General features: G+C 41.1%; 2 protein-coding genes across 3 annotated transcripts in view; one reads left to right on the top strand and one right to left on the bottom strand.

Annotated features, from left to right (window-relative positions):
- The window catches only part of LNP1 (leukemia NUP98 fusion partner 1), a 51,142-nt gene extending 36,516 nt beyond the window's left edge, over window positions 1-14,626 (bottom strand). Inside the window, exons 1-2 of one of the 2 annotated variants that reach the window (XM_007986055.3) lie at window positions 14,047-14,626; window positions 13,599-13,731 (exon numbers count right to left, since the gene is read on the bottom strand). The gene's annotated coding sequence lies outside the window, so the exon portion shown is untranslated. The remainder of the gene's footprint in view (window positions 1-13,598; window positions 13,732-14,046) is intronic. The other variant, XM_007986056.3, reaches the window with a different exon arrangement.
- Window positions 14,627-14,834: 208 nt separating this feature from the next.
- TOMM70 (translocase of outer mitochondrial membrane 70) overlaps window positions 14,835-27,763 on the top strand; it is a 37,955-nt gene continuing 25,026 nt past the window's right edge. Inside the window, exon 1 of the mRNA XM_007986053.3 lies at window positions 14,835-15,420. Coding sequence (XP_007984244.1) covers window positions 15,097-15,420 — 324 coding nt within the window. The 5' untranslated portion in view covers window positions 14,835-15,096. The remainder of the gene's footprint in view (window positions 15,421-27,763) is intronic.

Raw genomic sequence — 27,763 nt, 5'->3', positions numbered from 1 at the left:
ACATCAAAGACATTTCACCAAGAAGGATATACAAATGGTGTCTATGGCCATAACACCCTGAATATACCCAATGTCATCTGATCTCAGAAGATATACAAATGGCAAATAAGTCCATGAAAAGATGTTCAACATCATTAGCCATTAGATAAAGACAAACTAAAATCACAATGCAGTATTACTACATACCTATCAGAATGTGTAAAATTTAAAAAGAGTATTAACACCAAATGTTGAAGAGGAAGCAGAGAAGCTAGATCATTCATACATTGCTGATGGGAATAAAAAGTGGTACAGCCACTTTGAAAAATAGTTTGCCTATCTCTTCTAAAACTAAAAATACATCTACCATATGACCCAGTGATTGTACTCTTGGGCAATTATCCTAGAGAAATTAAAACCTATCTTCATGCAAGAGCCTGCACATGAATGTATAGGCTTAACACACACAACCTGACATATTCAAGAGAACTATGTTGAGTAAAAAAGTTCAATCTCAAAAGGAATTTTATAATTGTATAAAAATATAATCCTATATAAATACAAATAATTTTTATATAGCAGTCTTCAAATAACACAATCACAGAGATGAAGAACAGATTAGTGGTTCCCATGGGTTAGAGACTGGGGAAGTGGCTATCAGAGTTTGGTTTGAGGAAGCCTTCTGATGATAGACCAGTTCTATATTTTGATTGTGACAATTACGCAAAGCTATGGATATGATAAAATTGCACAGAACTACACACACACACACAAACGAGTGTGTGCATAGCTAGTGAAATTTGAGTAAGTTATATGGATTACTGTCAATTTCCTGGTTTTGACATTACACTATAGTTATACAAGATGTCAACATTAGAAGAGTAGGTGGAGGATGCGTGGGACTTCCATGTATATTTATTTGCAACTTCTTGTCATTATTTCATAATAAAAAGTAAAAAAGAAAAATGACATATCAAGAAAAAGAAACTTCTCTAAATGGGTAGCTACAGGATCAAAATGCCTTTGAATTAGAGGTACTCTGGGAAAAAAGCAACAATGACAATATAGGTTTTTAATCTCTTTGAACCCCCACATGAAAACTAATAGAGCAACTGTAGCAGAAAAAAGAAAAAAACCTATGGACAGCTCTACAACAAAACTAAGTGACAAGTTGACCCCCAAGATGTCCTCTACTCCCAAGTGCAGGTTGTGAGGTCAAACCACCAATATAGCTATAGACCTGGTATGGTTGTCCATGTAGGAGGAAGAGGAAAGAAGCAACAGGGCATCCTCCAGACCTAAGAACAGGAGAACCACAAAATAGCCAATAGTTTGGAAAGCACAGGGAACCATCTGGAGAATAGTAGCTGAAACTGGGAAGGATTTGTTCTCTCCGATACTGAGTGAGTACATAAAGCCTGTGGTAAGAAGGATTGAAAGGGCTGAACTGTCCAGCCACTATAAACTCTCAAATCTGATCTTCTAGGACAAAGCCTCACACTAAGGAGAAACTGGGAAGAGTGGAATCAAAACTGCAGTAGACAGGCACAACAGAGATAAAGAAAAGAGTGGGTCTAAAACAAAATGGGATGGGGAACACAGCCAGCACATCTTCGAAAGCAAGCTGCCATATTTGTGAACACTACACGAACACAACAGAAGAGGAAGCTCTGTGGAATTTCAAAAACTTTCCTGCACCCTATGTCATTCTAAGAGTTCCAGAATTGTACATAAAAATGAGGGGCAGAAAATATCAAGGTAGAATCTCACACAGCATTTCTGTTTTAAAAATCAGACTATAGACCTACAGACAATGAAAGCATGCCAAAAAAAAAAAAAAAAAAAAAAACCTACAAAACAGATCATTGTTGTTAGCCACTATTTCAAAATGAACTAAATGATAGTTACAAAGTGATGTGAAGTGAGGCACAGTGGCTCATGCCTGTAATCCTAGCACTTTGGGAGGCCAAGGCAGGTGGATCACTTGGGGTCAGGAGTTCAAAACCAGCCTGGCCAACATTGTGAAACCCCATCTCTACTAAAAATACAAAAAAAAAAAAAAAAAAAAAAAATTAGCTGGGTGTGGTGGCAGGTGCCTGTAATCCCAGCTACTCGGGAGGCTGAGGCAGTGATTTGCTTGCACCCGGGAGGCAGAGGTTGCACTGAGCCGAGATCGCACCACTGTACTCCAGCCAGGGTGACAGAGTGAGTCCATCTACAAAAATAAATAAATAAATAAATAGTATGAGACATGAAAGAACAAAACAGAATTAGAATAACATACAAATGATATGATAAAACTCAGGAAATACTCAGAAATAAAGAGAAAAAAATCATGTCAGAAAAGGTTAAGCTAGAAGGAATGAGTAAAAAATGCAACCAATAATGTCTCCAAATAAATAGAAGATAAAAAATATTTTTTTAATAAATGAAGAAAGAAATCAGAAGAATTCAAGACTAACCATTACAAAGATATGCAAAGGAGAGTGACATTATAGATAATGAACTCCCCAAAAAAGAAAAGAAAAGCAAAGGAACAGAGCAAATACTGTAACTCAAAAAAACGCTCTCCTGAAAAGAAAAAAAGATTTAAAACTACATATTGAAAAAGTATACTGGCAGGGAGAGGTGGCTCATGCCTGTAATCCCAGCACTTTGGGAGGCTGAGGTGGGTGGATCATTTGAGGTCAGGAGTTCAAGACTGGCCTGGCTAAAATGGTGAAACCTCGTCTCTACTAAAAACATAAAAAAATTAGCCGGGAATGGTGGCGTGGGCCTGTAATCCCAGTTACTCAGGAGGCTGAGGCAGGAGAAGTGCTTAGCCTAGGAGGCGGAGGTTGCAGTGAGCCAAGATCATGCCAGTGCACTACAGTCTGGGTGTCAGAGTGAGATCCTCTCTTAAAAAAAGAAAGAAAGAAAAAGAAAAAGTATACTATATATTTGAAAACATCAACCCCGGCCGGGCGCGGTGGCTCAAGCCTGTAATCTCAGCACTTTGGGAGGCCAGGAGATCGAGACCACCCTGGCTAACACGGTGAAACCCCGTCTCTACTAAAAAATACAAAAAACTAGCCGGGCGAGGTGGCGGGCGCCTGTAGTCCCAGCTACTTGGGAGGCTGAGGCAGGAGAATGGTGTGAACCCGGGAGGCAGAGCTTGCAGTGAGCTGAGATCCGGCCACACAGCACTCCAGCCTGGGTGACAGAGCATGACTCCGTCTCAAAAAAAAAAAAAGAAAATATCAACCCCATACAACCAACACCAGGACATATCATAGTATGTTTGCTATATTTTAAAAGAGAAAGAAAGATTCCTTAAGGGAACCTGGGCAGAGATGGGGAGAGGGAGGTAATAGAGAGCATGAGTTATAAGGAAAAGACAATTAGATTATCCGCAGACCTTTTGCCAGCAATATTTTATGGCCAAGGAAAATATACTAACTTAAGATACTAAGGAAACATTGCTTTGGAAGTATGGTTTCCAAAAAGCATACTGTCAGCACAATTAGAATAAAAAATATGCACAGACGCAAAAAGATAAAGAAAGAAAGAAGGTATGAGCTAGGAATTTTATACCTAACAAAATCAACTGTGGCAGACATGAACTTGAATGGGACATGTCAAGATGAACTCAAGGGGAACAACATACACCTGGGCCTGTTACTGGGTTAGGGGCAAGGGGATGGAGAGCATTAGGACAAATACCTAACGCATGTAGGGCTTAAAACCTAGATGATGGGTTCATAGGTGCAATAAACCACCATGGCACATGTATACCTATGTAACAAACCTGCATATTCTGCACATGTATCCTGGAACTTAATGTAAAAAAAAAAAAATCGAAACAAACAAACAAAGTACTTATATATTTAACCAAAATATTTTTTTACAATAAGGACAGACCAAAAACACCAAAAAAAAAAAAAAAAAAAAAAAAAAAGATGTACTCAAGGTATTAATATCCTGACTGTCCATTGAAAAGGCCTAGAAGCAAGGGCCAACCCAAATGCAGTGAAAACCCAGACTGTGGTCTTGAAATGCCAATTCTCATTAAACAACAACAGCAGCAGCAGCAACAAAAGATTTAAAAATAAATGAAGACAAAGAAAACAAAACAAAACAGGGCTTCTTGAAGAAATGGCTGATTCCTGGTCTGTTGCAGGAAATAAACAAAATGACCTTGGAACCTCTTGACATAATAGAGAACAAGGAAACTATGAATGACTACTCGGGTTTTTTTGTTTGTTTGTTTTTCAAAAAGACTCAAAGCCTCAGATGGAACAGTCTGAATTTCAATTTCCCCTTATAAAAATATCAACTAATAAATGAAAATGAGAGAAGAGAAGGAATTAGAATATTGCCATTTTGTGATCACCATTGAATTAGTGAGCATTAAGCATAAAGGGTTGCTAAAATTACAGAGAGACAATCAGACATTATCTGCCTTCTGCCTTGCAAAGGAATCAAACCTTGGTCTAGTCCAGACTCTAGGTGCATCTACCAATATAGATTACAAGAAACTTAGAAAACATCAATTTTTGCTAATGGACAAGACTAAACCACAGCATCTGGGGTTGCACACTTGAGTGACAACACAACTTTTTTCTTTTTTTTTTTTTAAACCAAGTAAACTATTGTTGATAGTCAAGATAATGGTTACTTATAAGTGGTAGAAGAGGATTTGTGATTTGGATAGCAGTCATAGAAGAAGCTTCTAAGGCGGTGGCACAGTTCTAGTTCTTGGCTTGAATGGTGAAAGATAACATCAAGGGTGTTATCTTTATGATAATCCATCCATTCTTCTACTGGTAAGCTTTTATGTAATTTCCACTTTTTACTATTACACGCAATGGTGCCCTAAACAGGTTTTTAGTGTGTACAGTGTGTTTTCTATCTAGAGGTGAAATCTCTGGATTGGAGGTATCTGAATCTTCCATTTTATTAAACACTAACAGTTGGGAAAAGGAACCCACAAAAAATATTCACAATGGTTGGCTCTCTAAAGTAGTTAAATCCATTTACAATTCCATTTTTTGACATCCTTGCCTCACTGGTACTGCTGGATTTAAAAACTGTTGCCAATATTGTAGATGCAAAATGAAATTTCATTGTTGTCTTAATTTGTATTCCCCTATTTATTGGTGAGATTAAGGATGTTTTCATATGTATATTTTCCATTTGCACTTCTTTTACAAGTAGCTTGTTTATATCCTTTGTTCATTTTTCTTCAGAGTTGTCTTTTTCTTATTGATCTACAGGAGTTCTACATGTATTCTGTATATTAACCTTCTATAAGTTTTAAACATCACAAATACCTTTTCCCAGTATGTCTTATCTTCCGACCCTTTGTAGTGTGTGTTTTCTGTAAGTTAAAATCTTTTAATGTACCCAAACTGATCTTTTTCTTCATAAGCTTATCCTTTACCCTATCACAAAGTCATCAAGATATTCTCTCATATTTTCTCCTAAAAGTTTAAAGTTTTAGTTTTCTGGGATTTTAATCTATTTGCCATTTTGTGTATGGTATGGGGTAGAATTCTCCTTTAATTTTTGTTATTTAGGTATCTTTATTAGTTTTCTTTGGCTGTATTTCAAATTACCACAAACTTAGCAGCTTAAAACCACACAAATGTATTATCTTACAGTCTCTAAGACTTAGAAGTCTGAGCACAGGTTAGCTGAGTCCTCTATTAAGGGTCTCATTAGACTGAAATCAAGGTATTTGAGACTCATGTGTCTTCCAAGTCCACCCATTATTGGAAGAATTCCGTTTCCTGGCTGTTGGCCAGGGATCACTCTAAGCTCCTAGAGTTCCTTGCTATGTGACCCCTCCATAGGCAGTTTGCTTCTTCACAGCCAGCAGGAAAAATCTCTTTCACTTCCAATCTCTTTGACCTCTTTGAAGGGCTCTCTTGATTAGATCAGGTATACTCAGGATCATCTGCCCTTTGATTAACTTTTTTTTTGTTTTAAGACTGAGTCTAGCTGTATTACCCAGGCTGGAGTGCAGTGGTGTGATCTCGGCTTACTGCAACCTCTGCTTCCCAGGTTCAAGCGATTCTCCTGCCTCAGTCTTCCAAGTAGCTGGGATTACAGGTGTCTGCCACCATGCCTGGCTAATTTTTGTATTTTTAGTAGAGACAGGGTTTCACGATGTTGTCCAGGCTGGTCTCAACCTCCTGACCTCAAGTGATCCGCCCACCTCGGCCTCCCAAAGTGCTTGGATTACAGGTGTAAGCCACCGCACCTGGCCCCTTTCATTAACCTTGATTAAACCATCTTGAACCTTCAGACCCACCCATTCAGCAGCTGAATAACACGGAGTAATCTCTGTTGATATTACCAGAGGAGCCATGTCCAAATTCCTGAGTAACAAAATTATGATATGTAATAAAACAATGTTTCAAGACACTGAGTTTTGGGGTAGTTTGTGAAGCAGCAACAGATAGAACATAGTTACAGAAACAATTTTTTTTTTTTTTTTTTTTGCAGTTTTTAATGTTTCTCAAAATTTGACAACATTGGGTCTTTTCTTCATTGTTGAAATTAAGGCTATTTTCCACTGGTTGGGAAAAAATGGCAGAAAGATGGAAAAGCACGGACTAGAGGCTCTCAGGTTCAGTGCTAGAGCAATGCTAAGATCAGCACTGCATAACCATGGCTACTAGTCTGAATGCCTTTTATGAGTGAATACTGTAGGCCCATCACTTAGTAATGGGCCAGCATTTTCATGCAAATCATAAAAAGAAGCACCTTTCTCCAGGCAGACAAAGTCTGAAATAAGGCTGTGCTGATGAAAGTGCAGGCTGGACCTCAACCCCCACTTGTCCCAGCATCCTTGTGTAGGGCACCATGAGCATAATCTGTATGTAATATCTTTATAAATTAAAGTGCAGGGCAACAATTCTGCATTTACAAATGACACAAATTCTTGTGGGTGGCAATGAACTAAATTGATGAAGATGGAAAGATCTTATAAATTCATGTGAGTGGGAAGAAAGGTGGCAAATGAGCGCATAAAATATACATATGAGCCATCAGTCACAGCTAAGGAGAGGAAACCAGTGTTACTACAGATTGTTCCCTGAAGATAAATGCAGATGCTCCTTCTGACAGCAAAAAGGGCAACCACTTGATTGAATCATAAAGTGACATTCCCTCTGAGAAGTGAAGCAGTACCACCCACTCAACTGACGCTTTAATGGAAGTTGAATAATGTAGAAACCATCAGGATTGGGAAAAAAGATAACGGCATAAAGGCTCAAAAGAAACAAGCTTCTATATATCATCAATGAGATACAAAGCACAAACCAATCAGGTCTTCCAGGAAGCAGCTTCAGTAGTGGAGGTGGTAGCAGTGACCACAGCATGCTAGGGACTGGGATCTAGCTAAAGGCTACAGAGGTGGTAGAAGTAGACTATCAGAAGTAGACTACAGAAGTAGACTATTTCTGGTGCTGGCAGCTGCAGCAGCAGGAGCATTGGTGTCCCAGCTGACACCAGTGGTACTGGACAGCAATGGTGGCGCCAGGCTGCTAATATTGACAACAATATCAGTTAGAAACTTGTTCAACAAACACTTCATCAACTTTTTATTTGGCATTGACCATGTTTCAGGTATTGTGTTGGGTGGATAAATAAAGTTAACAGGCACCCATCATATGCCCAACCCTCTTATAGATACAGGAGTACACAGACGACTAGAACATGGTCCCTGCCCTTCAGGGACTCGGAATTGAGCACAGGCAGCAGATATGAGAATGAATAATTATGGCAGTATAGTAATTGTGAGGAAGAAATAGAAACTGAGGTATGATCTAATACAAAAAGAGAAAACATATTACTTTGCTCTGACATACAGAATTAGAGAAGGCACTGTAGATTTTGTACAGGATACAAAATAAATCAGACACAGCTTCCAATGTTGAGATACTTATAATCCAGTAGATGAGTTAGGACAAACATAATACTATAAAACAAGGCAGAAAAGTAATAAGTTTTGAGAAAGTCCCAGAAAAAGTATTTTGGGAGTTTAGGTGAAGCAAGTCTATATAGAAAGAAGTAGATGTAAGAGACTCCATTTTGTTCTGTATTTGAGATGCTGTTAATCTGTGACCCTACCCCCAACCCTGTCCTTGCAAGAGACATGTGCTATGGTGACTCAAGGTTTAAAGGATTTTGGGCTGTGCAGGGTGTGCTTTGTTAAACAACTGCCTGAAGGCAGCCTGCTAGTTAAAAGTCATCACCATTCTCTTAATCTCAAGTACCCAGGGACACATACGCTGCAGAAGGTTGCAGGGACCTCTGCCTAGGAAAGCTAAGTATTGTCCAAGGTTTCTCCCCATGTGACAGTCTGAAATATGGCCTCGTGGGAAGGGAAAGACCTAATCTTTCCCCCGCCTGACACCCGTGAAGGGTCTGTGCTGAGGAGGACTAGTATAAGAGGAAAGAAGGCCTCTTGGCAGTTGAGATAGAGAAAAGCATCTGTCTCCTGCCCGCCCCTGGGCAATGGAACATCTCGGTGTAAATACCCAATTGTATGTTCTATTTACTGAGATGGGAGAAAATGTCTTAGGGCTGAAGTTTTGCTGCTCTTTATGCACTGAAAAGGTTTATGGAGATGTTTGCATATGCATATCAAGGCACAGCACTTTTCCTTAAACTTATTCATGTCACAGAGATCTTTATTCATATGTCTTACTGCTGACCTTCTCCCTACTATGATCCTATTATCCTGCCACTTCTCTTTTCTAAGATGGTAAAGATAATGATCAATAAATCCTGAGGGACCTCAGAGAGCAGGCCAGCGTGGGTCCTCTGTATGCTGAGCGCTGGTCCCCTGGGTTCACTTTTTCTTTCTCTATGCTTTGTCTCTGTGTCTCATTGCTTTTCTCAAGTCTCTCGTTCCACCTAATGAGAAAAGCCCACAGTTATGGAGGGGCAGGCCACCCCTTTATACACTAAAATTAAAAATCAGCCAGATGCAGTAGCTCATGCCTGTAATCCCAGCACTTTGGGAGGCCGAGGCAGGCGGATCACGACGTCAGGAGTTCAAGACCAGCATGGCCAACATGACGAAACCCCACCTCCACTAAAAATACGAAAATTAGCCAGGCGTGGTGGCAGGCGCCTGTCATTCCACCTACTTGGGAGGCTGAGGCAGGAGAATCGCTTGAACCCGGGATGGGGAGGTTGCAGTGAGCTGAGATCATGCCATTGCACTCCAGCCTGGGTGACAAGAGCAAGACTCCGTCTCAAAAAATAAAAATAAAAAAATAAAAATCAAGGAATCAAAAGCACCACCACAGACACATTTATAACGTTTAAACAACTATGTGGGTATCCTATGGCCCAGTCAAATTGACACGTGAAGTTACCCATCACACCACCTATGTTCTGGCTCTGGCTGTACAAAATGAGAGGTTTTTTTTTAGACAGTCTTGCTCTATTGGCAGGCTGGAGTGTAGTGGGGTGATCTCGGCTCACTGCAACCTCCGCCACCTGGGTTCAAGCGATTCTCCTGCCTCAGTCTTCCGAGTAGCTGGGATTACAGGCGTGCGCCACCACACCTGGCTAATTTTTGTGTTTTTAGTAGAGACAGGGTTTCACCATGTTGGTCAGCCTGATCTTGAACTCTTGACCTCAGGTGATCTGCCCGCCTCAGCCTCCCAAAGTGTTGGGATTACAGGCACAAGCCACTGCACTCAGCCCACATAGGTAATTTCTAATAGTGCTAGGTGCTAATATCTTAGACCAAGGAAAGTGAAGAGGTGTATGAAGGGAGGCAAGGGTGGGCAGAAACATCGAACCTTATAGTGAAAGTGAAGAGGATTTAAAAGTCTTTGTGCTCAAGAGTGAAATTACAGTTATGCTATAGGAAGAGCAATTTGATATCAAGGTGCAGGGTAACACATAGAAGAGAGGCACTAGAGGCAGAGAAGTTACCTGGGAAGCAAGCAAATATAGGATTTAGGGAAGATGAACGAAATGAATAAAAGAGAAAAAAGAAGGGAATGTGATAGTATTAGGTGTTGAGGCCTTTGGGAAGTGATTAGATTATGAAGGTGGAGCCCTTAAAAATGGGATGAGTGCCTAAGTGCCCCTATAAAACAGACTCCAGAGAACTTTCTTGCCCCTTTCCAATATTTGAGGACACAAACCAAATTTGCAGTCGTCAACCCAGAAGAGGGCTCTTACAGAACTTGACCATGCTGGCACACTGATCTCTAACTCCCATCCTCAGGAATTGTGAGAAATAAATTTCTATAGTTTATTAGCTAAGTAGTTGTATGGTATTTTTGTTATAGCAGCCTGAACTGAGTAAGATGGGAAGAAACTATTTATAGAGCATCTGTTATGTGTTATACGTACTCTTAGGAGTTTTCTTTTTTTTTTTTTTTTGAGGCGGAGTCTCGCTCTGTCGCCCATGCTGGAGTGCAGTGGCCGGATCTTGGCTCACTGCAAGCTCCGCCTCCTGGATTTACGCCATTCTCCTGCCTCAGCCTCCCAAGTAGCTGGGACTACAGGCGCCCGCCACCTCGCGCGGCTAGTTTTTTGTATTTTTTAGTAGAGACAGGGTTTCACTGTATTAGCCAGGATGGTCTCGATCTCCTGACCTCATGATCCGCCCGTCTCGGCCTCCCAAAGTGCTGGGATTACAGGCTTGAGCCACCGCGCCCGGCCAGGAGTTTTCACTTATACGAACTAAGAAGTGTCTGAAGATGTGAAAAGAAAACTATAGAAAGATACTACAACAAAGTTGAATTTGTTGAAGACTTAACAGCTGATTTTGTGTTTATGTGTGTATATAAATACAACAGCATAATCATTTGTGCTTGGGTAGGTAAGGTTGAAAAAGAGAGAGGTCTATAAAGGTCTATGGTTTCAAATACGAGTAACTGCTCAGGTAATAGTGGTATTATTAGAAAAAATGGATAACACAGGCTGGGCACAGTGGCTCATGCCTGTAATCCCAGCACTTTGAGAGGCCGAGGTGGGTGGATCACCAGGTCAGGAGATCAAGACCACCCTGGCTAACATGGTGAAGCCCCATCTCTACTAAAAATACAAAAAATTAGCCGGGTCTGGTGGCGGGCACCAGTAGTCCCAGCTACTCAGGAGGCTGAGACAGGAGAATCACTTGAACCCAGGAGGCAGAGGTTGCAGTGAGCCGAGATCACGCCACTGCACTCCAGCCTGGGCGACAGAGCAAAACTCCGTCTTGAAAAAAAAAAAAGAAAAAGAAAAAGAAGAAAGGATAACACAGAGAAAGAATGGGTGGGGGAAGATGATGAGTTATATTTTTGACAAAAGTCAGGAATCCAAGAAAAACTGCTGAGTAATTAGTAGGAAACATAGGGCTAGAGGTAAAAAGAGAAGCTATGCCAAAAGATATATAGACTGTGATTATCTGCACAGAAATGGTAACTGAAGCAATGAGATTTACTTTGGTTACTAATGGAGAGATTGAAAATAAAGAAGAAGACATATTCTATTAAATTCTTCACTTGAGGAATATCTAGAGCTGTGCTGTCCAATATGGTAGTCTTTAGCCACATGATACTACTTAAGTCAATTAAATAATGAAAACTGTAGTCCTTGTCACACTACATTTCAAGTGCTCAATAGCCACATGTGGCTAGTGGCTACCATATTGGACATTATAAATATAAAATATTTCCAACATCATAGAAAGCTGTGACGGACAACACTGATCTAGAGTTTGGTCAGAGTGTAGAAGAACCAGAAGAATCTATTCTCCTGAAAGCCAAGGGAAAAAACATTTCAAGGAGAGAATAATCAGTGGTATGAAGTAAAAGTGGGTGACAGCCAACCTCTCCCCCACAAAAAAAAAAAAAAAAAAAAGGATTTTATGACTTCTAAAGCACTTTCAGACTAACTATAAAGTTGTAAACTAAATTACAACAGATTTTGGATGAAATGGGTGCCAAATAAGTAACAGATGTAGACAATTCTTTTCAGTAATTTTTCAGTAAGGAAAAATTGAATGAAAACATCAGACAGCTGAAAGAGAATAGAGTTGTTCTATATGTACGTGCTTAATATAAGCAGATTTGTGCACTGGCTGGAAGGCTTGGACACCAGTCAACCAGCTATTTACCAACTCTAGCAATCTGAAAGGCTTTTCATGTAGCAATGACAATTGAAGGGACAGGACTGCATCATTTTAAAACAATAAGGAGCCTTAAAAATAATCTAATCCACCCCTCCTCACATTATAAAGAAAGCAGAGTTGCCCAGGGTCACACACACTACTCAGTGGTATTAAAATCTAGAATAAGAACTCAGGTCAGCAGGGCATGGTGGCTTATGCCTGTAATCCCAGCACTTTGGGAGGCTGAGGTGGGTAGATCACCTGAGTTCAGGAGTTCGAGACCAGCTTGGCCAGTACACAAAAAATTAGCCCAGCATGGTAGTGGCCTGTAATCCCAGCTACTTAGAGGCTGAGGCAGGAGAACTGCTTGAAGCCTGGAGGTGGAGGCTGCAGTGAGCCGAGATGGTGCCACTGCACTCCAGCCTGGGCAACAAAAGAGAAACTCCATCTCAAAAAAAAATACAAAAAACAAAAAATAACTCAGGTCTTCCACAACTTAGTCCATTAGACTATCTCATTCAACTGCCTCCTAAGATACAGATCAAAGGTGAAGAAAGCTTCTTCAGTTGAATTCCACTAATCTACCAAGAAAATGATAAAGTCTATATTCACATATACACAACTTCAATTTTTTAGAAATGCAGTCCATTACTTCTTGACTTTAAAATTTAGAAAAACTGAGAACTAAGCATCAAATATCTATTACTTTGTAACAAACATCAAAAGAACTTTAAATATTATCTAAGTAAATCTATGGCCTGAGAGGTAGATGTTTTCACCATTTCACAGATTAGAAAAACATGCAGCAGATCAGTAAGGTCCCAAAGCCAGTAAGCGACACTCTCAATGTGGCTCTACACTACCATCAATCAGGAAATGGAGGAGAAGAGAATAGAGCAGCATAGGCTAGGGAATGGAAATGAGATGTTTATCAAAGTATAAAAGTAACCAGAACAGATTTGTTTACTAATGCCAACCTTAAAAATAAAGCCAAACAAAATGAGGCCTTCAGATAAACATTTTTATGTTTCGAGAAAATAACACCGATTCCCTTTGGAGAGGGGAACTGTGCAGCGGGGGACAGGGATTGAAGGAAGACTTTTCACAGTAAACTCTGTAACTTTTGGAGTTTAACCATAACAGCGTATTGCTTACTCCAATAAATAAGAAAAAGGTTTTTCAAAACAAAAACAAAAACAAAAAACCTTTAAATATGTTTTAGTTCCTATCAAGTTTGTAATTGTTAGCATTCTACAATCCTCCGACAGGCCACAGAAAAACTGAAATTTCAGAAAACAAAAAATCCTAACTTCTGTTTTGAAAAAGGCAAGGCAGAGCTTATACTAAGGGGAAGAAATTTTGCCTTTGGGGATTGGGGGATCAGGAGGGGAGAGAAGCCGATTGCCTGCAACGATCAACTCAATTCCATTCCTATTTTTAGCCCATTTTTTTAGTCTGTTGCTAAGAAACTCTGTTGCCCGAAGGCAATTTACTAATAGGAACTTACATGAAGCAGGAGAAACCGGTGATCCTGAAATTCTTTCAAATCAGGCCATTCTATTTTAATCAATCCATTTTGGTGCCACTTGATAAAATATCTCCTTTCAATCTTTTTGTAGCTCTACTGTGATGTTGTTGCACTTGAAAGCAAAACAAGCATTTATGAAATTTTAATGTAAGGCTTCTGCAAACCAGTATACCAGAAATGGAGCGCCATAGTTCTGGACTCTGATTTTCTATTAATAGTTGTCTTTTCTTCATGAAAACACCGTGAATTCCAAACAATGCCTTGCAAGGTAATTTTATGTTTTAAGAGATCTGGAGCAGAGCATCGGAAAAAGAGTTGATAAAGCTATTACAGAAACGAAAGTTTATGAATTGAAATTACGATCTGGGAATGAGGGGAGAAGAGGGCTGAGACAGCTATTGCAAAACAACCCGGGGGGTGTGCGGACCTGAGCGAGATGTGGGCTGGTGTGTCACGTAGAAATCAGCTCAAGATACAAACACGTCAAGAAAGGCTCGAAGCCGGCGGGAACCCTGACGCTTCGCATTTCTACCAACTCAGTTTAAGAATAACAACGTAGAAGTCATCGCTTTCGTAACTGGTGGCGACGATAAGCCACAGCGACCACGCTCAAACCGTTTCGACTGCAGCCAACCTAGAAGTGCCATTTCCACCTAGTCTTCTGCCATCGCTAACCTCCCCTATAACCTCAAATTCGTCCAAACTAAAATCTGGCTGTGTTAGTGGTAGGAAGTTCAGTGATGCAGCAGCCTTCTTGAGCAGTGAGCTCTTTCCTCATACATCTTTAAAAGTCCTTCCAATCCGTTGGTTTCCCGGGCACGCGGGCAGAAAACCGAGCTAACGGCCACAGAGATTCAAGAGGTGCCAACGTGGCTATAACGGGAAAACTGGATCCGAAATCAACCAGTAAACTGGGTAGCTAGCTCTACGCCCCGCCCACCACCCTTGCCAGCCAATAGCCTTCACAACTCTTCTGCCACTCCCGCCCATTCCAGTGCTACGGCACGGCTTTTTCCTCCGCTCTGATCTCTTCAGTGCCGCTAGCCAGCTGTATACGCGCCCCTCCTCGGCTTCAGTAGGCAAGAGGGCCATCTGCCCTTCTCTCCTGAAAGTAAAGGGGACAACACCAGCTACGACGGGACTCCAGAAGTCAATCTCTCGAAAAGCAGCGGGGCGAAAAGAAAGAAAAACGGTTTCCGAGGACTTCCACTCACACCCACGCTTTCCCTTAACCCGGAAGTGATTTCCGCCCCTCCTCTCCCTCTACGGTTGAGACTGGAGGAGAAGGACGGCCAGGTCTGGCCCGGCATGCCCTGGGCTTCCGGTGACCTCTGGCCCTTTTCTGTCGTCCGCTCTCTCTGCCTAGCGTGCTCGCTCGCTCATTGCCTTCCTTCCCTCCTTCGGTCTTCCTTCGCACGCTGCTTGGTGATTGTGGCGCTCGCGACAGGCAGGGAGGCGGTGGCAGAGGACACTCGTCATGGCCGCCTCTAAGCCTGTGGAGGCGGCGGTGGTCGCAGCAGCTGCACCAAGCTCCGGGAGTGGGGTGGGCGGCGGCGGGACTGCGGGCCCGGGCACGGGGGGGCTGCCGCGATGGCAGCTGGCTCTGGCGGTCGGGGCACCCCTGCTGCTAGGCGCGGGTGCCATATACCTGTGGAGTCGGCAGCAACGGCGCCGGGAGTCCAGAGGCCGGGGCGACGCCAGCGGCCTGAAGCGCAACAGCGAACGGAAGACCCCGGAGGGCAGGGCCAGTCCGGCCCCGGGCAGCGGACACCCTGAAGGTCCCGGTGCTCACTTGGACATGGTGAGAAGTAGCCCCAGGCCGTAGAGGTGGAAACGCGGGTACACCTTTTCCTTGGCGGGCTGTGTCAGTGAGGGGGCTTCCCATCAGACGGAAGCTGCCAAGCGGCAGCGCAGCACATGGGTTTAGGGAGACTCATTTCTGCCTGCCAGTGGAGGGCACAGGAGTAGCCCGATGACAGGTTACTGGCATTCTTTGACAGTTTCCTTTTGGTTTCAGAGAAATCTTTTGCTTTTCTTCTCAGTGACACAGCATTTATTCCTAGTGTTGTAGATGGGAGTGGGGCATTTGCAAATGTGATGATTGTGTTTAATAAGTGAAGGAAGCTAAATTCCATTAACAATTGGCGTATCGTGATACGAACTGTTTCTGTGATTCCCAAAGCCTACAACTTAATCGGTAAGAGCCTTTTAATAACGAGCCACTCCCCCTTTTAGAGTGTGTTTTTGCTGGGGGTAAGTGGGCAACTACAGTGACGGTTGTTGACAAAAGCAGGAAAAAACCCCCCAAAAACCGATTAGATGGCTTTGTACATAGAAAAAGAAAGACTACACAGGTTCTGAAGAGTGAAATGGTGTTCAGTGGCATTTGTTTTACAGCCTCTGAATTGTAAGCAGAACTATCAAGCTCCCAAGGCTCGTTCTCTCTCAGCGGCCCGGAAGCACCCTTGACTGCAAGCGCTCAGCGACCCGGGAACCTCCCCTGCCATGCCCCAGCCCCGAGGTGTCCTTTTACACTCCGGACCCCTTGGCCTTTCTCAGAAAACGCTCTGCACTGCACTGTCCCCTCTTGTTGCAGAAGAGTAGCAGCCACAGTAATGCTCACCAGGCTTGGTTGCACACAGCCCTCTGCCCCAGGTCCAGGCCCTACACACACACACCAAAAAAATGGGAGTGACTTCTTAAACTTTTTGATTGGAAGCATCTTAAATTCAGTTTTTCCATTTCACCTGGAAATGTACAAGACCAAGCCTAATATGCATGACATAGTTTCTCTGATGTTAGTCCAAGCATTGGAGTATTTAGTGAACAGCTTTGTATGGTTTTGGTGAACTGATTGTTAAATCCTTTTGGTATCTGACAGCTGTGCAGAGAATTAGCCTGGCTGCATTTGACACTACTGGGATTGGGTGTGGTGGATTTTATCTGGGTCTGGAGTTGTTCAGTGGTAGTACCAGAGTAAGTCGAGGTCAGAGAAACGTTTGGTCAAATATCTCCCAGTTTTATAAATATGTATATACAGTTGGTCAAGTAACTTCCAGTTGTATCCAAGTGTATACACTTAAATACGTATGCAAGTCATTTCCATCTCATACTATTCATGTTGTTTTTTTTTTTGAGGCGGAGTCTCACTTTGTTGCCCAGGCTTGAGTGCAGTGGCGTGATCTCAGCTCACTACAACCTCCGCCTCCTGGGTTCAAGCAATTCTCGTACCTCAGCCTCTGGAATAGCTGGGACTACAGGTGTGCGCCACCATGCCCAGCTAATTTTTGTATGTTTAGTAGAGATGGGGTTTCACTATGTTGGCCAGGCTGGTCTTGAACTCCTGACCTCAGGTGATCTGCCCACCTCAGCCTCCCAAAGTGCTGGGGTTACAGGTGTGAGCCACCGTGCCAGGGCGAAGATATTTTTACTAGGATGTCAAATTAGCTTTAAAGGAAGTTTTGGTATAGGAATGAACAAACTATTATCTACAGTGTGTGAGGCATTGTGCTAGGACATGAGAAAACCATATGATCTTTCCCATGGGAGGGTGAAGCATTGCCTATTTTCTAAAAGGTTTATGACGGGGTAGTAGAAGAACCTATGGACTATGAGAACTAGGATTTCTAAGCTTTATAGTGGTCTCTCCAGCATTGCTACTTTGGGAAAGTCATTTTATCTCCTTGACCTTAGCATCATCCCTGTAGAATAAGAAGATTAAAATCTTAGATCTCTTCTGTTTCTTCTAGTACTAAAAATTGATGATTCTGGTTCTGATCATTTATAATAGCTCACTGCTGCTGTTAAAAGTAGTTATGAAGAGGCTTCTTTGAATTAATTATCACTTGTCTTACATCATTTTTGGATGTCTGAAATTCTCCAGTCATTTTCTATTTCGTTTGTTAATTTAGTTTTAATCATGGAAGAATAGTAGGTAAAATGAAAGATCCAAAAAGTTTTCAGTTCTGTAAACATTAAAAATAAAGATAGTTTGTATACATGAAACTCAATTTTTTTTTTTTGAGACGGAGTCTCACTCTGTCACCCAGCCTGGAGTGCAGTGGCGCAATCTTGGCTCACCGCAACCTCTCTCTCCTGGGTTCAAGCAATTCTCCTGCCTCAGCCTCCCGAGTAGCTGAGATTACAGGCATGTGCCACCGTGCCTGGCTAATTTTTGTATTTTTAGTAGAGACGAGCTTTCACCATGTTGGCCAGGCTGGTCTGAAACTCCTGACCTCAGGTGATCCACCCACCTCGGCCTCCCAAAGTGCTAGGAATTATAGGCATGAGCCACCTCACCGGCTGAAACTAGATTTTAACATTTCATTGTGGTTTCAGCCACCCCACCTCATCCCAGGGGTTCTGTACCATTGATGTTTAATAAAACCTAGCCGACTCCTTTTCAGATTTTAGATTTCCTTAATTCCTCTTTTCCACGTTGTCTGGATCAACACTGATGAATTTAAATTTCATGATATTTCAGAGTTTTTTAGTTTTACTTTACAATTAACTTTTTTTTTTTTTGAGACGGAGTCTCACTCTGTCACCCAGGCTGGAGTGCAATGGCGAGGTCTCGGCTCACTGCATCCTCCGCCTCCCAGGTTCGAGTGATTCTCCTGCCTCAGCCTCCCGAATAGCTGGGATTACAGGCATCCGCCACCACACCTGGCTAATTTTTGTATTTTTAGTAGAGATGGGGTTTCACCATGTTCACCAGGCTGGTCTTGAACTCCTGACCTTGTGATTTGCCCGCCTTGGCCTCTCAAAGTGCTGGGATTACAGGCGTGAGCCACCACCCCCGACCACAAATACATTTTTATTCATCTGACTGCTGTTAAAAATTAGAATTTAAGATTGGACTCTTTGTGTTACTTAAACTGCTTTAAAATGATGTATTTTTGGCCCCAAATAAAACAGGGCAAAGCATTTGCATTTACCGTTGTTCATCTTGTGGAATTTGTAGGCCTACACCTGGCATCTTTGAATTACTAGATTGTTCTTTGGTAAAGCAACAATAAGAAGGTCTTTGTGGTTTTTTTAAACGGAAATTTTTATCTTAACTGTTGGTGACCAGTAAATGTTGAAAGACTACTTTTGTCTTCTTTTAATAGTCTCGTCCGTAGAGTTATTATTAGACTATCTAAATATAATTGATCAGTAATTGTAATTTCTTGTCTGTGGTTGAAGAAATTGCTATACATTTGAATAGCACCTCTAAATTGGCATCCTCTATGGGTTTCGCAACCAGAAGCATTTGCTTTCACTGATGGAAAACTGGCAGAATCCTGATGCCCTAACTGTCCTTTCTCCACCTAAGCAATAGCTACAGTTTTTAAGGGAATGAATAAATAGACAAATATTGTCTGTTTAGGGTTTGATATCAGCAAATAGAATGGAAAATCTGCATTTTTGTCTTTTGACTTATGTTTACCTTAATGTAAAATGATCTGATAGAATTACTGGGTTTCTGTCTATTGGGTTTGAGATTTTCCTTTACAATTAGAGTGTACAATTACCTTTTTTCTGGGATAGCAAAAACTTGTACAGGAAGTGCAAAGGATATTCATAGTTGTTTTAATTAATGGAAATATTGGGGTATCACTAAAGAAAAACATTTAGTCACAGTTGATAGTGTCTCAGACTGAGGTGCTTAAAGTGTTAGATCATATTCCATTTTGAACCATTATGAAATCTACCATGATGTGCCATTTTGCTTCAGTAATTTTTTTGGACTTAAAAGAATTTTTAAAAATTTTTAAATTGCAAGACTTTTTAGAAGATGATATTATCCATAATACTTCTCAATCTGTGGGCTTGAGTCATCACAAGGGACCACCACACATATATTCCAAGCATGGTGTCCTGGCTGTACCAATGTCCTAGATACTTCTTTTTCAAACATTCTGTGATTCTTTAGAAAAATGCACTTATTTAAAAGCGTTATTGACTTCATAGTAACTTTTTGTCCAATTGTTATTTGATGATAAAAAATGCAGTCATTCTTGTGTTCATATTTAACATTACACAGAGTTGAACCCATATGAAATGGTTAGGAACCAATAATCAAAGCCAGCCTACTACAGTAGGAAAGGAAAGATGTACCTACACATTTTAGTAAAGGGTCAAGGACTGCATAAACTGTTGTTATTAGTCACCTTGTTTGAAATGAAATTATTGTCTCCCCCAAATGATCTGTTTTGAGTTATTTTTTTAAAATCAGGAACACCAATGACATTCCTCTTTAAGTTTAGTTTACACTTTTCAATGTTTATCTTAATCCTTGGCAGTATTTCACATTGTACGCTAAATGTCGTAACTTTTCCTGTTGCTTCTGATGTACTACATTTTCCTGATTTAGAAAAACAAACAAACAAACAAATACCAGCCTCACGGATTGTTAGTCTCCTTATCACAACACAGAAGTCATTTCACCTTTTCTGAAACTTCTCTCTACCTAGGCACACCGCTATGTGATTTTGTAACACCTTGGACTTTTCCCTTTTATAGCACTTACCACGTGGTACTAGAATTACTCATTCCTGTTTCCTGCTATGCTTTTGAATCTGTGAAGGCTGAGACTGGCTCTATCTTGTTCACCATTGTATTCCCAGAACCTAATACAGGTGCATAGCAGGTGTTGAATGAATGAAGTTTCATTTTTTGACTAATAATTAAGGGTTCCTTTGACATCCCTAAGCTTATATTATGTGTGTGTGTGTGTGTGTGTGTGTGTGTATAAATCTCACAAGTGGTTTATTTTTTCAGATTTTCCAGCTCTTCATTTTTGTTCTACCAGTTAATGCTGGATTCCATGTAAATCTTTTTTTCTTTTTCTTTTTTTTTTTTGAGTTGCAATTTTGCTTTGTCACCCAGGCTGGAGTGCCTTGGTGCAGTCTCCGCTCACTGCAACGTCCGCCTCCTAGGTTTAAGCGATTCTCCTGCCTTAGCCTCCCAAGTAGCTTGCCACCACACCTGGTGAATTTTTGTATTTTTAATAAGAGATGGATTTCACCATGTTGGCTAGACTGGTCTTGAACTCTTAACCTCAAGCAGTCCACCCACCTCTGCCTCCCAAAGTGCTGGGGTTACAGGCATGAGCCACTGTGCCCGGCCCCATGTAAATCTTAAACCTCATTTGGGCATACTTTTTGTAAATGAGTTGATTATGTATGACCTGCAACCATAATCCTGCAGAAGCAGTCATTATGCAAGTATATTCTTCCTAGGCAAAGAGTTATTATGATTTAGTAGGTGGGGCTGGTTGTAGATTTTTAAAATTTCAAGACGTGAGATGGGAAAGGACTTTTTTTATTGTCTTAGGTTTTATTCCTTACTAGGTTTGAATCCTTATTATCTTAGGTATTATTATCCTAGGTTTGATTCATATCAAAGTAACAATTGGTTGGCCAGGTACAGTGGCTCACACCTTTAATCCCAGCACTTTGGGAAGCTAAGGCAGGTGGGTCACCTGAGGGCAGGAGTTCAAGACTGACCTGGCCAACATGGTGAAACCCCATCTCTACAAAAATACAAAAATTAGCCAGGCATGATGGCGGGTGCCTGTAATCTCGGCTACTGAGGAGGCCGAGGGGAGAGGATCGTTTGAACCCAGGAGGTTGAGGTTGCAGTGAGCTGAGATCCTGCCATTGCACTCCAGTCTGGGCAACAGAGCAAAACTCTGTCTCAGAAAAAGAAAGAAAGTAACTGTTGGTCAATAAGTATTGAAGCATTGTTTCTCATACAGTAAGTGTTCCAGAGTTATTTAGGGTGCAGTGAGCGGACATTGTGCCCCCTGGGCAACAGAGCAAAACGCTGTCTCAAAAAAAAATGAAAAGAAAGTAACAATTGGTCAATAAGTATTGAAACATTGTTTCTCATACAGCAAGTGTTCCAGAGTTACTTCCTACTTCTATAAAGCTGTGATTCAAGTATAATACACGCTTTTTGAGTTTGAGAAATTTAAAACAAAACCGTTTTAAGAGAAACATCAAACCACCTCAGGTATATTTTACCTGGGTATAAGTGTGTCATGATGACAAGTTAATACCTATTTTATTTTCTCACATGCAGATTAATGTACTTAATTCTAGCTCATTTTCTTTTTTCTTTTTTTTTTTTTTTTTTTGAGACGGAGTCTCGCTCTGTCACCCCGGCTGGAGTGCAGTGTGGCCGGATCTCAGCTCACTGCAAGCTCCGCCTCCCGGGTTTACGCCATTCTCCTGCCTCAGCCTCCCGAGTAGCTGGGGCTCATTTTCATTTACAGTGACTATGCATGATCATCAGGTTAATATTTTATAAATGCTGAGAATTTACAATAGTTTTCTTATTGCCAGATGTGTATCATTGACAGCTTTTTGCAATGTAGTCATGTAATCATGTCGCAGGACTTGTTTTTAGAGGCTGGTGCTTTTGTGATCTCCGGAGGTTCAGTACGTGGGCTAATCCTTTTAGGGTTGTTTTTCCTTCCTGGAGTACTTTCCTGTCTTTTGTTAGTCATTTTTATTTCAGAGCGGATTCTCATGAGTAGCCTTCACTGACTATCCTAAGCAAAACCTGATTTTCTTACTTTGTATTCCACTAGATTTACCTAGATTGTACCTTAATATTGTAGCTTTCATTTCAAAATGTAACCTGTTTTCTAGAGTAGATTTGGTCCTAGGTTCTGCCTCATTTGACAAGTCTCAGTACACTGAAGAGAGAAAATATATATTTATTATTTTTTATTTCAATATCTTTTGGGGTACGAGTGGTTTTTGTACCCCAAATGAATTGTATAGTAGCAAAGTCTGAGATTTGAGTGCACTCATCACCCAAGTGTACATAGTACCCAATATGTAGTTTTTTATCACTCACATGCTCTGCCACCCTCCTCCTCTGAGTGTCCATGGTCCATTATATCACTCTGTATGCCTTTGTGTACCTGTAGTTTAGCTCTCACTTATAAGTGAGAGCATACGGTATTTTGTTCCCCATTTCTGAGTTATTTCACTTAGAATAATGGCCTTCAGCTCCATCTAAGTTGCTGCAAAACATTACTTCATTTTTGTTTTTTAATGGCTGAGTAGTATTCCATGATGTATATATACTACACTTCTATCAGTGGGCACTTAGGTTGGTTCCCTATCTTTTTTTTTTTTTTTTTGAGACGGAGTTTCACTCCTGTTGCCCACGCTGGAGGGCAATGGCGCGATCTTGGCTCACTGCAACGTCCGCTGCCCAGGTTCAAGCAGTTCTCCTGCGTCAGTCTCCCAAGTAGCTGGGATTGCAGGCATGTGCCTCCATGCCCAGCTAATTTTGTATTTTTAATAGAGGCGGGGTTTCTCCATGTTGGCCAGTCTGGTCTCGAACTCCTGACCTCAGGTGACCCACCCACCTCTGCCTTCCAAAGTGCTGGGATTACAGGCATGAGCCACCGCGCCTGGCCAGTTCCATATCTTTGCAATGGTGAATTGTGCTGCAATAAACATACACATGCAGGTATCTTTTTGATATAATGACTTCTTTTCCTTTGGGTAGACACCCAGTAGTAGAATTGCTGAATCGAATGGTAGATCTATTCTAGTTCTTTAAGAAATCTCCAGGCTGGGCACGGTGACTAATGCCTGTAATCCCAACACTTTGGGAAGCCGAGGTGGCTGGATCACCTGAGATCTGGAGTTTGAGACAAGCCTGGCCAACATGGTGAAACCCTGTCTCTACTAAAAATACAAAAATTAGCTTGGCATGGTGGTGTGCGCCTATAATCCCAGCTACTCGGGAGCCTGAGGCAGAAGAATTGCTTGAACCCGGAAGACAGGTTGCAGTGAGCCGAGATCGCACCACTGCACTCCATCCAGCCTGCGTGACAGAGCGAGACTCTATCTCAAAAAAAAAAAAAAAAAAAAAAAAGAAAGAAGGAAAAGGAAGAAAGAAATTTCCATACTGTTAGAAAAGATATGTTTCCCAATGTTTTCTTAGGTGTATTACCTGAAGTGTTTACTTTAGATCACGTGTCTCACTTGAATAATTTTGGATTTATGTGTATGTGTATATGTAGTTGCTATTCTTTGAACTAATGGTTTTCTGCTTGTTGGCTCAAAAATTTACCAACCACCTAATATATAGTCAGGCATCACTTAACAGTAGAGATGGATTCCAACAAGTGCATCATTAGTGGATTTCATCAGGTATACTGACACAAACCTAGATAGTACAGTGTACTACGCACCTGTGCTATATGGCATAACCTGTTGATCCTAGGCTGCAAACCTGTACTGCATTTTATTGTGCCGAATACTGAGGGCAACTGTAACACAATGGTAAATATTTAGGTACCTAAACATAGAAAAGGTACAGTAAAAATACAGTATAAAAGATAAAAAATGATACACCTGTTTAGGGCACTTAACATGGAGCTTGTCGACTGGAAGCTGCTCTGGGTCAGTGGGTGAGTGAATGTAAAGGCCTAGGACATTACTGAATACTACTGTAGTATACTGTTTAAACACTGTACCCTTAGGCTACACTAAATTTATAAAATACTTTTCTTCAATAATTAACCTTAGCTTACTATAACTTTTTAACTTTATGAACTTTTAAATTTTTTTAACCCTTTTTTTTTTTTTTTTTTTTTTGAGATGGAGTTTCACTCTTGTTGCCCGGGCTGGAGTGCAGTGGTGTGATCTTGGCTCACCGCCACCTCCATCTCCTGGGTTCAAGCGATTCTCCTGCCTCAGCCTTCCTAGTAGCTGGGATTACAGGCATGTGCCACCATGCCCAGCTAGTTTTGTATTTTTAGTGGAGACGAGATTTCTCCATGTTGGTCAGGCTGGACTCGAACTCCCAACCTCAGGTGATCCGCCCGCCTCAGCCTCCCAAAGTGCTGGGATTACAGGCATGAGCCACCGCGCCTGGTCTTTTTAACTTTTTTAAATAACATTTAGCTTAACGTACAACTACTTGGAAGGCTAAGATGGGAGGATTGCTTAAGCTCAGGAATTGGATACCAGCCTGGACAAATAGGGAGACTTTGTCTCTTAAAAAAATAAATAACACTTCGCTTAAAACACAAGCACATTGTACAGCTTCACAAAAATATTTTATTTTTTTATATCCCTACTCTATAAGCTTTTTTAAAAAAATTTTTTTTTTAAACTTTTAAATGTTTTGTTAAAAACTAAGACAGATACATTAGTGTAGGCCTACACAAGGTCAGAATCATCAGTATCCCTGCCCTCTTTCTCTACATCTTGTCCCACTGGAAGATCTTCAAGGGCATTAACATGCATGGACGCATGGAGCTGTCATCTCTTGTAAGAAACCTTCTTCTGGAGTAGCTCTTGCCCTCAAGACCTGCCTTGAGGCTATCTTATAGTTAACTTAAAAAAAAAAAGTAGGAGTATACTAACATAACAAAAAGTATCGTTTATGTATAGTAAACACATAAACCAGTAACATAGTTGTTTATTGTCATTCTCAAGTATATGTACTACACATTATTGTATTTGATATACTTTTTTTTTTTTTTTTCCGAGATGGAATCTTGCTCTGTTACCCAGGATGGAGTGCAGTGGTGTGATCTCAGCTCACTGCAAGCTCCGCCTCCCGGGTTCACACCATTCTCCTGCCTCAGCCTCATGAGTAGCTGGGACTACAGGCGCCCGCCACCATGCCCGGCTAATTTTTTTTGTATTTTCAGTAGAGACGGGGTTCCACTGTGTTAGCCAGGATAGTCTCGATCTCCTGACCTCGTGATCCGCCCGCCTTGGCCTCCCAAAGTGCTGGAATTACAAGCGTGAGCCACCGTGCCCGGCCTCTTTTTGTTTTGGGGATACAGTCTCCCGCTGTTGCCCAGGCTGGAGTGCAGTGGCACGATCTTGGCTCGCTACAACCTCCGCCTCCCAGGTTCAAGTGATTCTCCTGACTCAGCCCCACTAGTAGCTGGGATTACAGGCGCTCACCACCACACCTGGCTAATTGTTTTGTATTTTTAGTAGAGATGGAGTTTCACCGTGTTGGTCAGGCTGGTTTCGAACTCCTGACCTCAAATGATCCACCCACCTTGGCCTTCTAGAGTGTTGGGATTACAGGCATGAGCCACTGCACCCAGCCCCAATATATGCTATGCTTTTATACATCTAGCAGTGTAGTAGGTTTGTTTACATCAGCAGCACCACAGACACATGAGGAGTGCATTACAATGGCTGTGACATCACTAGGCAATAGGAATTTTTCAGCTCCATTATAATCTTATGGGACCACCATTGTATATTCAGTCTGTCATTGACTAAAACATTGTTATGTTGTGTATAACTGTACATTTTCTTAATGGGATTTTAGTGTTTCTGTCAGTAATAGTTCTTTTGCGAGATTGACAGTTGTTTGTTTCCTACACTGGTCTCCAGTGTGGTCCTTCAGGATAAAGACTACACTGTTGGTTATTGTATAGTAGAATCACATCAACTAAAATTCAGTTGTACTTGCTTGGCAAAAAGAAAAATATATAATTATACTGATTCTGTTTGTCTTTCACTTTAATGACCTTTTGTCTTGGAGCTAGTGGTGCATGAGATAATGATACTTGAGTCTGTTTCCTTTGTTTCTTTTTTTTTAGATGGAGTCACATTCTGTCTCCCAGGCTGGAGTGCAGTGGTGTGATCTCGGCTCACTGCAACCTCTGCCTCCCGGGTTCAAGTGATTCTCCTGCCTCAGCCTCCTGAGTAGCTGGGACTACAGGTGCCCGCCACCATCCCAGCTGATTTTTCTATTTTTTTAGAGACAGGGTTTCACCATGTTGGCCAGGCTGGTTTTGAACTCCTGACCTGAGGTAATCCAACCGCCTCGGCCTCCCAAAGGCATGAGCCCCTGCGCCCAGCTGATTGAGTTTATTTTAAACCTTTATTAGATACCTGAAGATTCATGATTGTTGTGCCTTTTTGGCAGATTGAACCTTTTATCAGTAACACTATCTGGACATCATCTGATGCTTTTGAATGGTATTTTGTCTATATTGCCTTTTTAAAATTTTTATTGTTTAGTATTCACCTTCCACAACTTTTTACATTCCTTTTTTAAAAAAAAAAAAATTGTTTGGCCTTAGTGTCATTTGGTTTTACATCATGCCTTATAGGCAGCAGGTAGTTAGTTTTGATTTTAAACAATTTGAAAGTCTTTTAATGCAGGGATCTAAACTACTCACATTTATTGTTACTATTTACATGTTTAGCGATTACTGCCATGTTTACTCTGCTTTTTTGTTTCTTATTTTTCCTTCCTTTCTGCTTTTTGTTGTGTTGGTCGTTTCCCTATTTGGGGTTTATTTTTAGTGGTAAGGAAGCTGTACATTTCTATTTCTGTTCTTGTGTTCAACCTCAAATGTTAGTTTAGCTAGGTATAAGACTTGAGTTACAAAATAATCTTGCTTTAGAATTTTGAAATTGTTACTTAATTGGTTTTTGGTACCAAATGTTGGTGACAGTCTGGCACTGGATTGTTTTTCTTTTTAAATACTTTCAGGATTTTTGTTGTGAAATTTCACCATAATGTCTAAAAATGCGTGTCATTTTTCTTCAACTCCAAGAATTTCTCTGATTCCTTAGATTTTTTTTTTCTATGCCTTTCATTTTATAACTCCAGGTAGGCAAATGATGGAACTTCTGGATTTATACATCGTGTCATTTCATTTCTCCAAACTTCCCATCTCCCTATCCTCTCTTTCCATGGCATTCTGTCAGGTTTCCCCCATTCTCTACTTGTTAATTCGCTCCTCGGCTTTCTTCTTTAATATACAGCCAATCTGCTGAATTAATTGTAATAATCTTTTTTCATTTTCAAAATTTCTGATTGGTGCTCTTTAAGAGCAACCTTTTTTTAATGATGGCAAGATAGCCTCTCATTTTTTTGAAACTAAATTTTTTGTTTGCTTGGCTTATCCTGCTTTCTCAGATACTGCTTTTCTATTTGAGATAGGGACCACTTTTTGTATGGGTTGGTTTTCCCTTACTGTTAGCAATTCTTGATTGTGTGGTCTTTTTAAAAACAGAGGCAAGGTATGGTATGCCCTGTCACTGTCACTTGTCTCTTTGAAGAGAGTCTGGTCTCAATGTCTCAATATGTTGTTCAGGCTAATCTCAAACGCCTGGGCTCAAGCAATTCTCCTGCCTCAG

Source organism: Chlorocebus sabaeus, chromosome 22 (genome assembly GCF_047675955.1).
Source record: "Chlorocebus sabaeus isolate Y175 chromosome 22, mChlSab1.0.hap1, whole genome shotgun sequence".
NCBI classification, from domain to species: Eukaryota; Metazoa; Chordata; class Mammalia; order Primates; family Cercopithecidae; genus Chlorocebus; species Chlorocebus sabaeus.
Note: the sequence above shows the minus strand (reverse complement) of the source record. Positions and strands in the feature narration are given on the sequence as shown.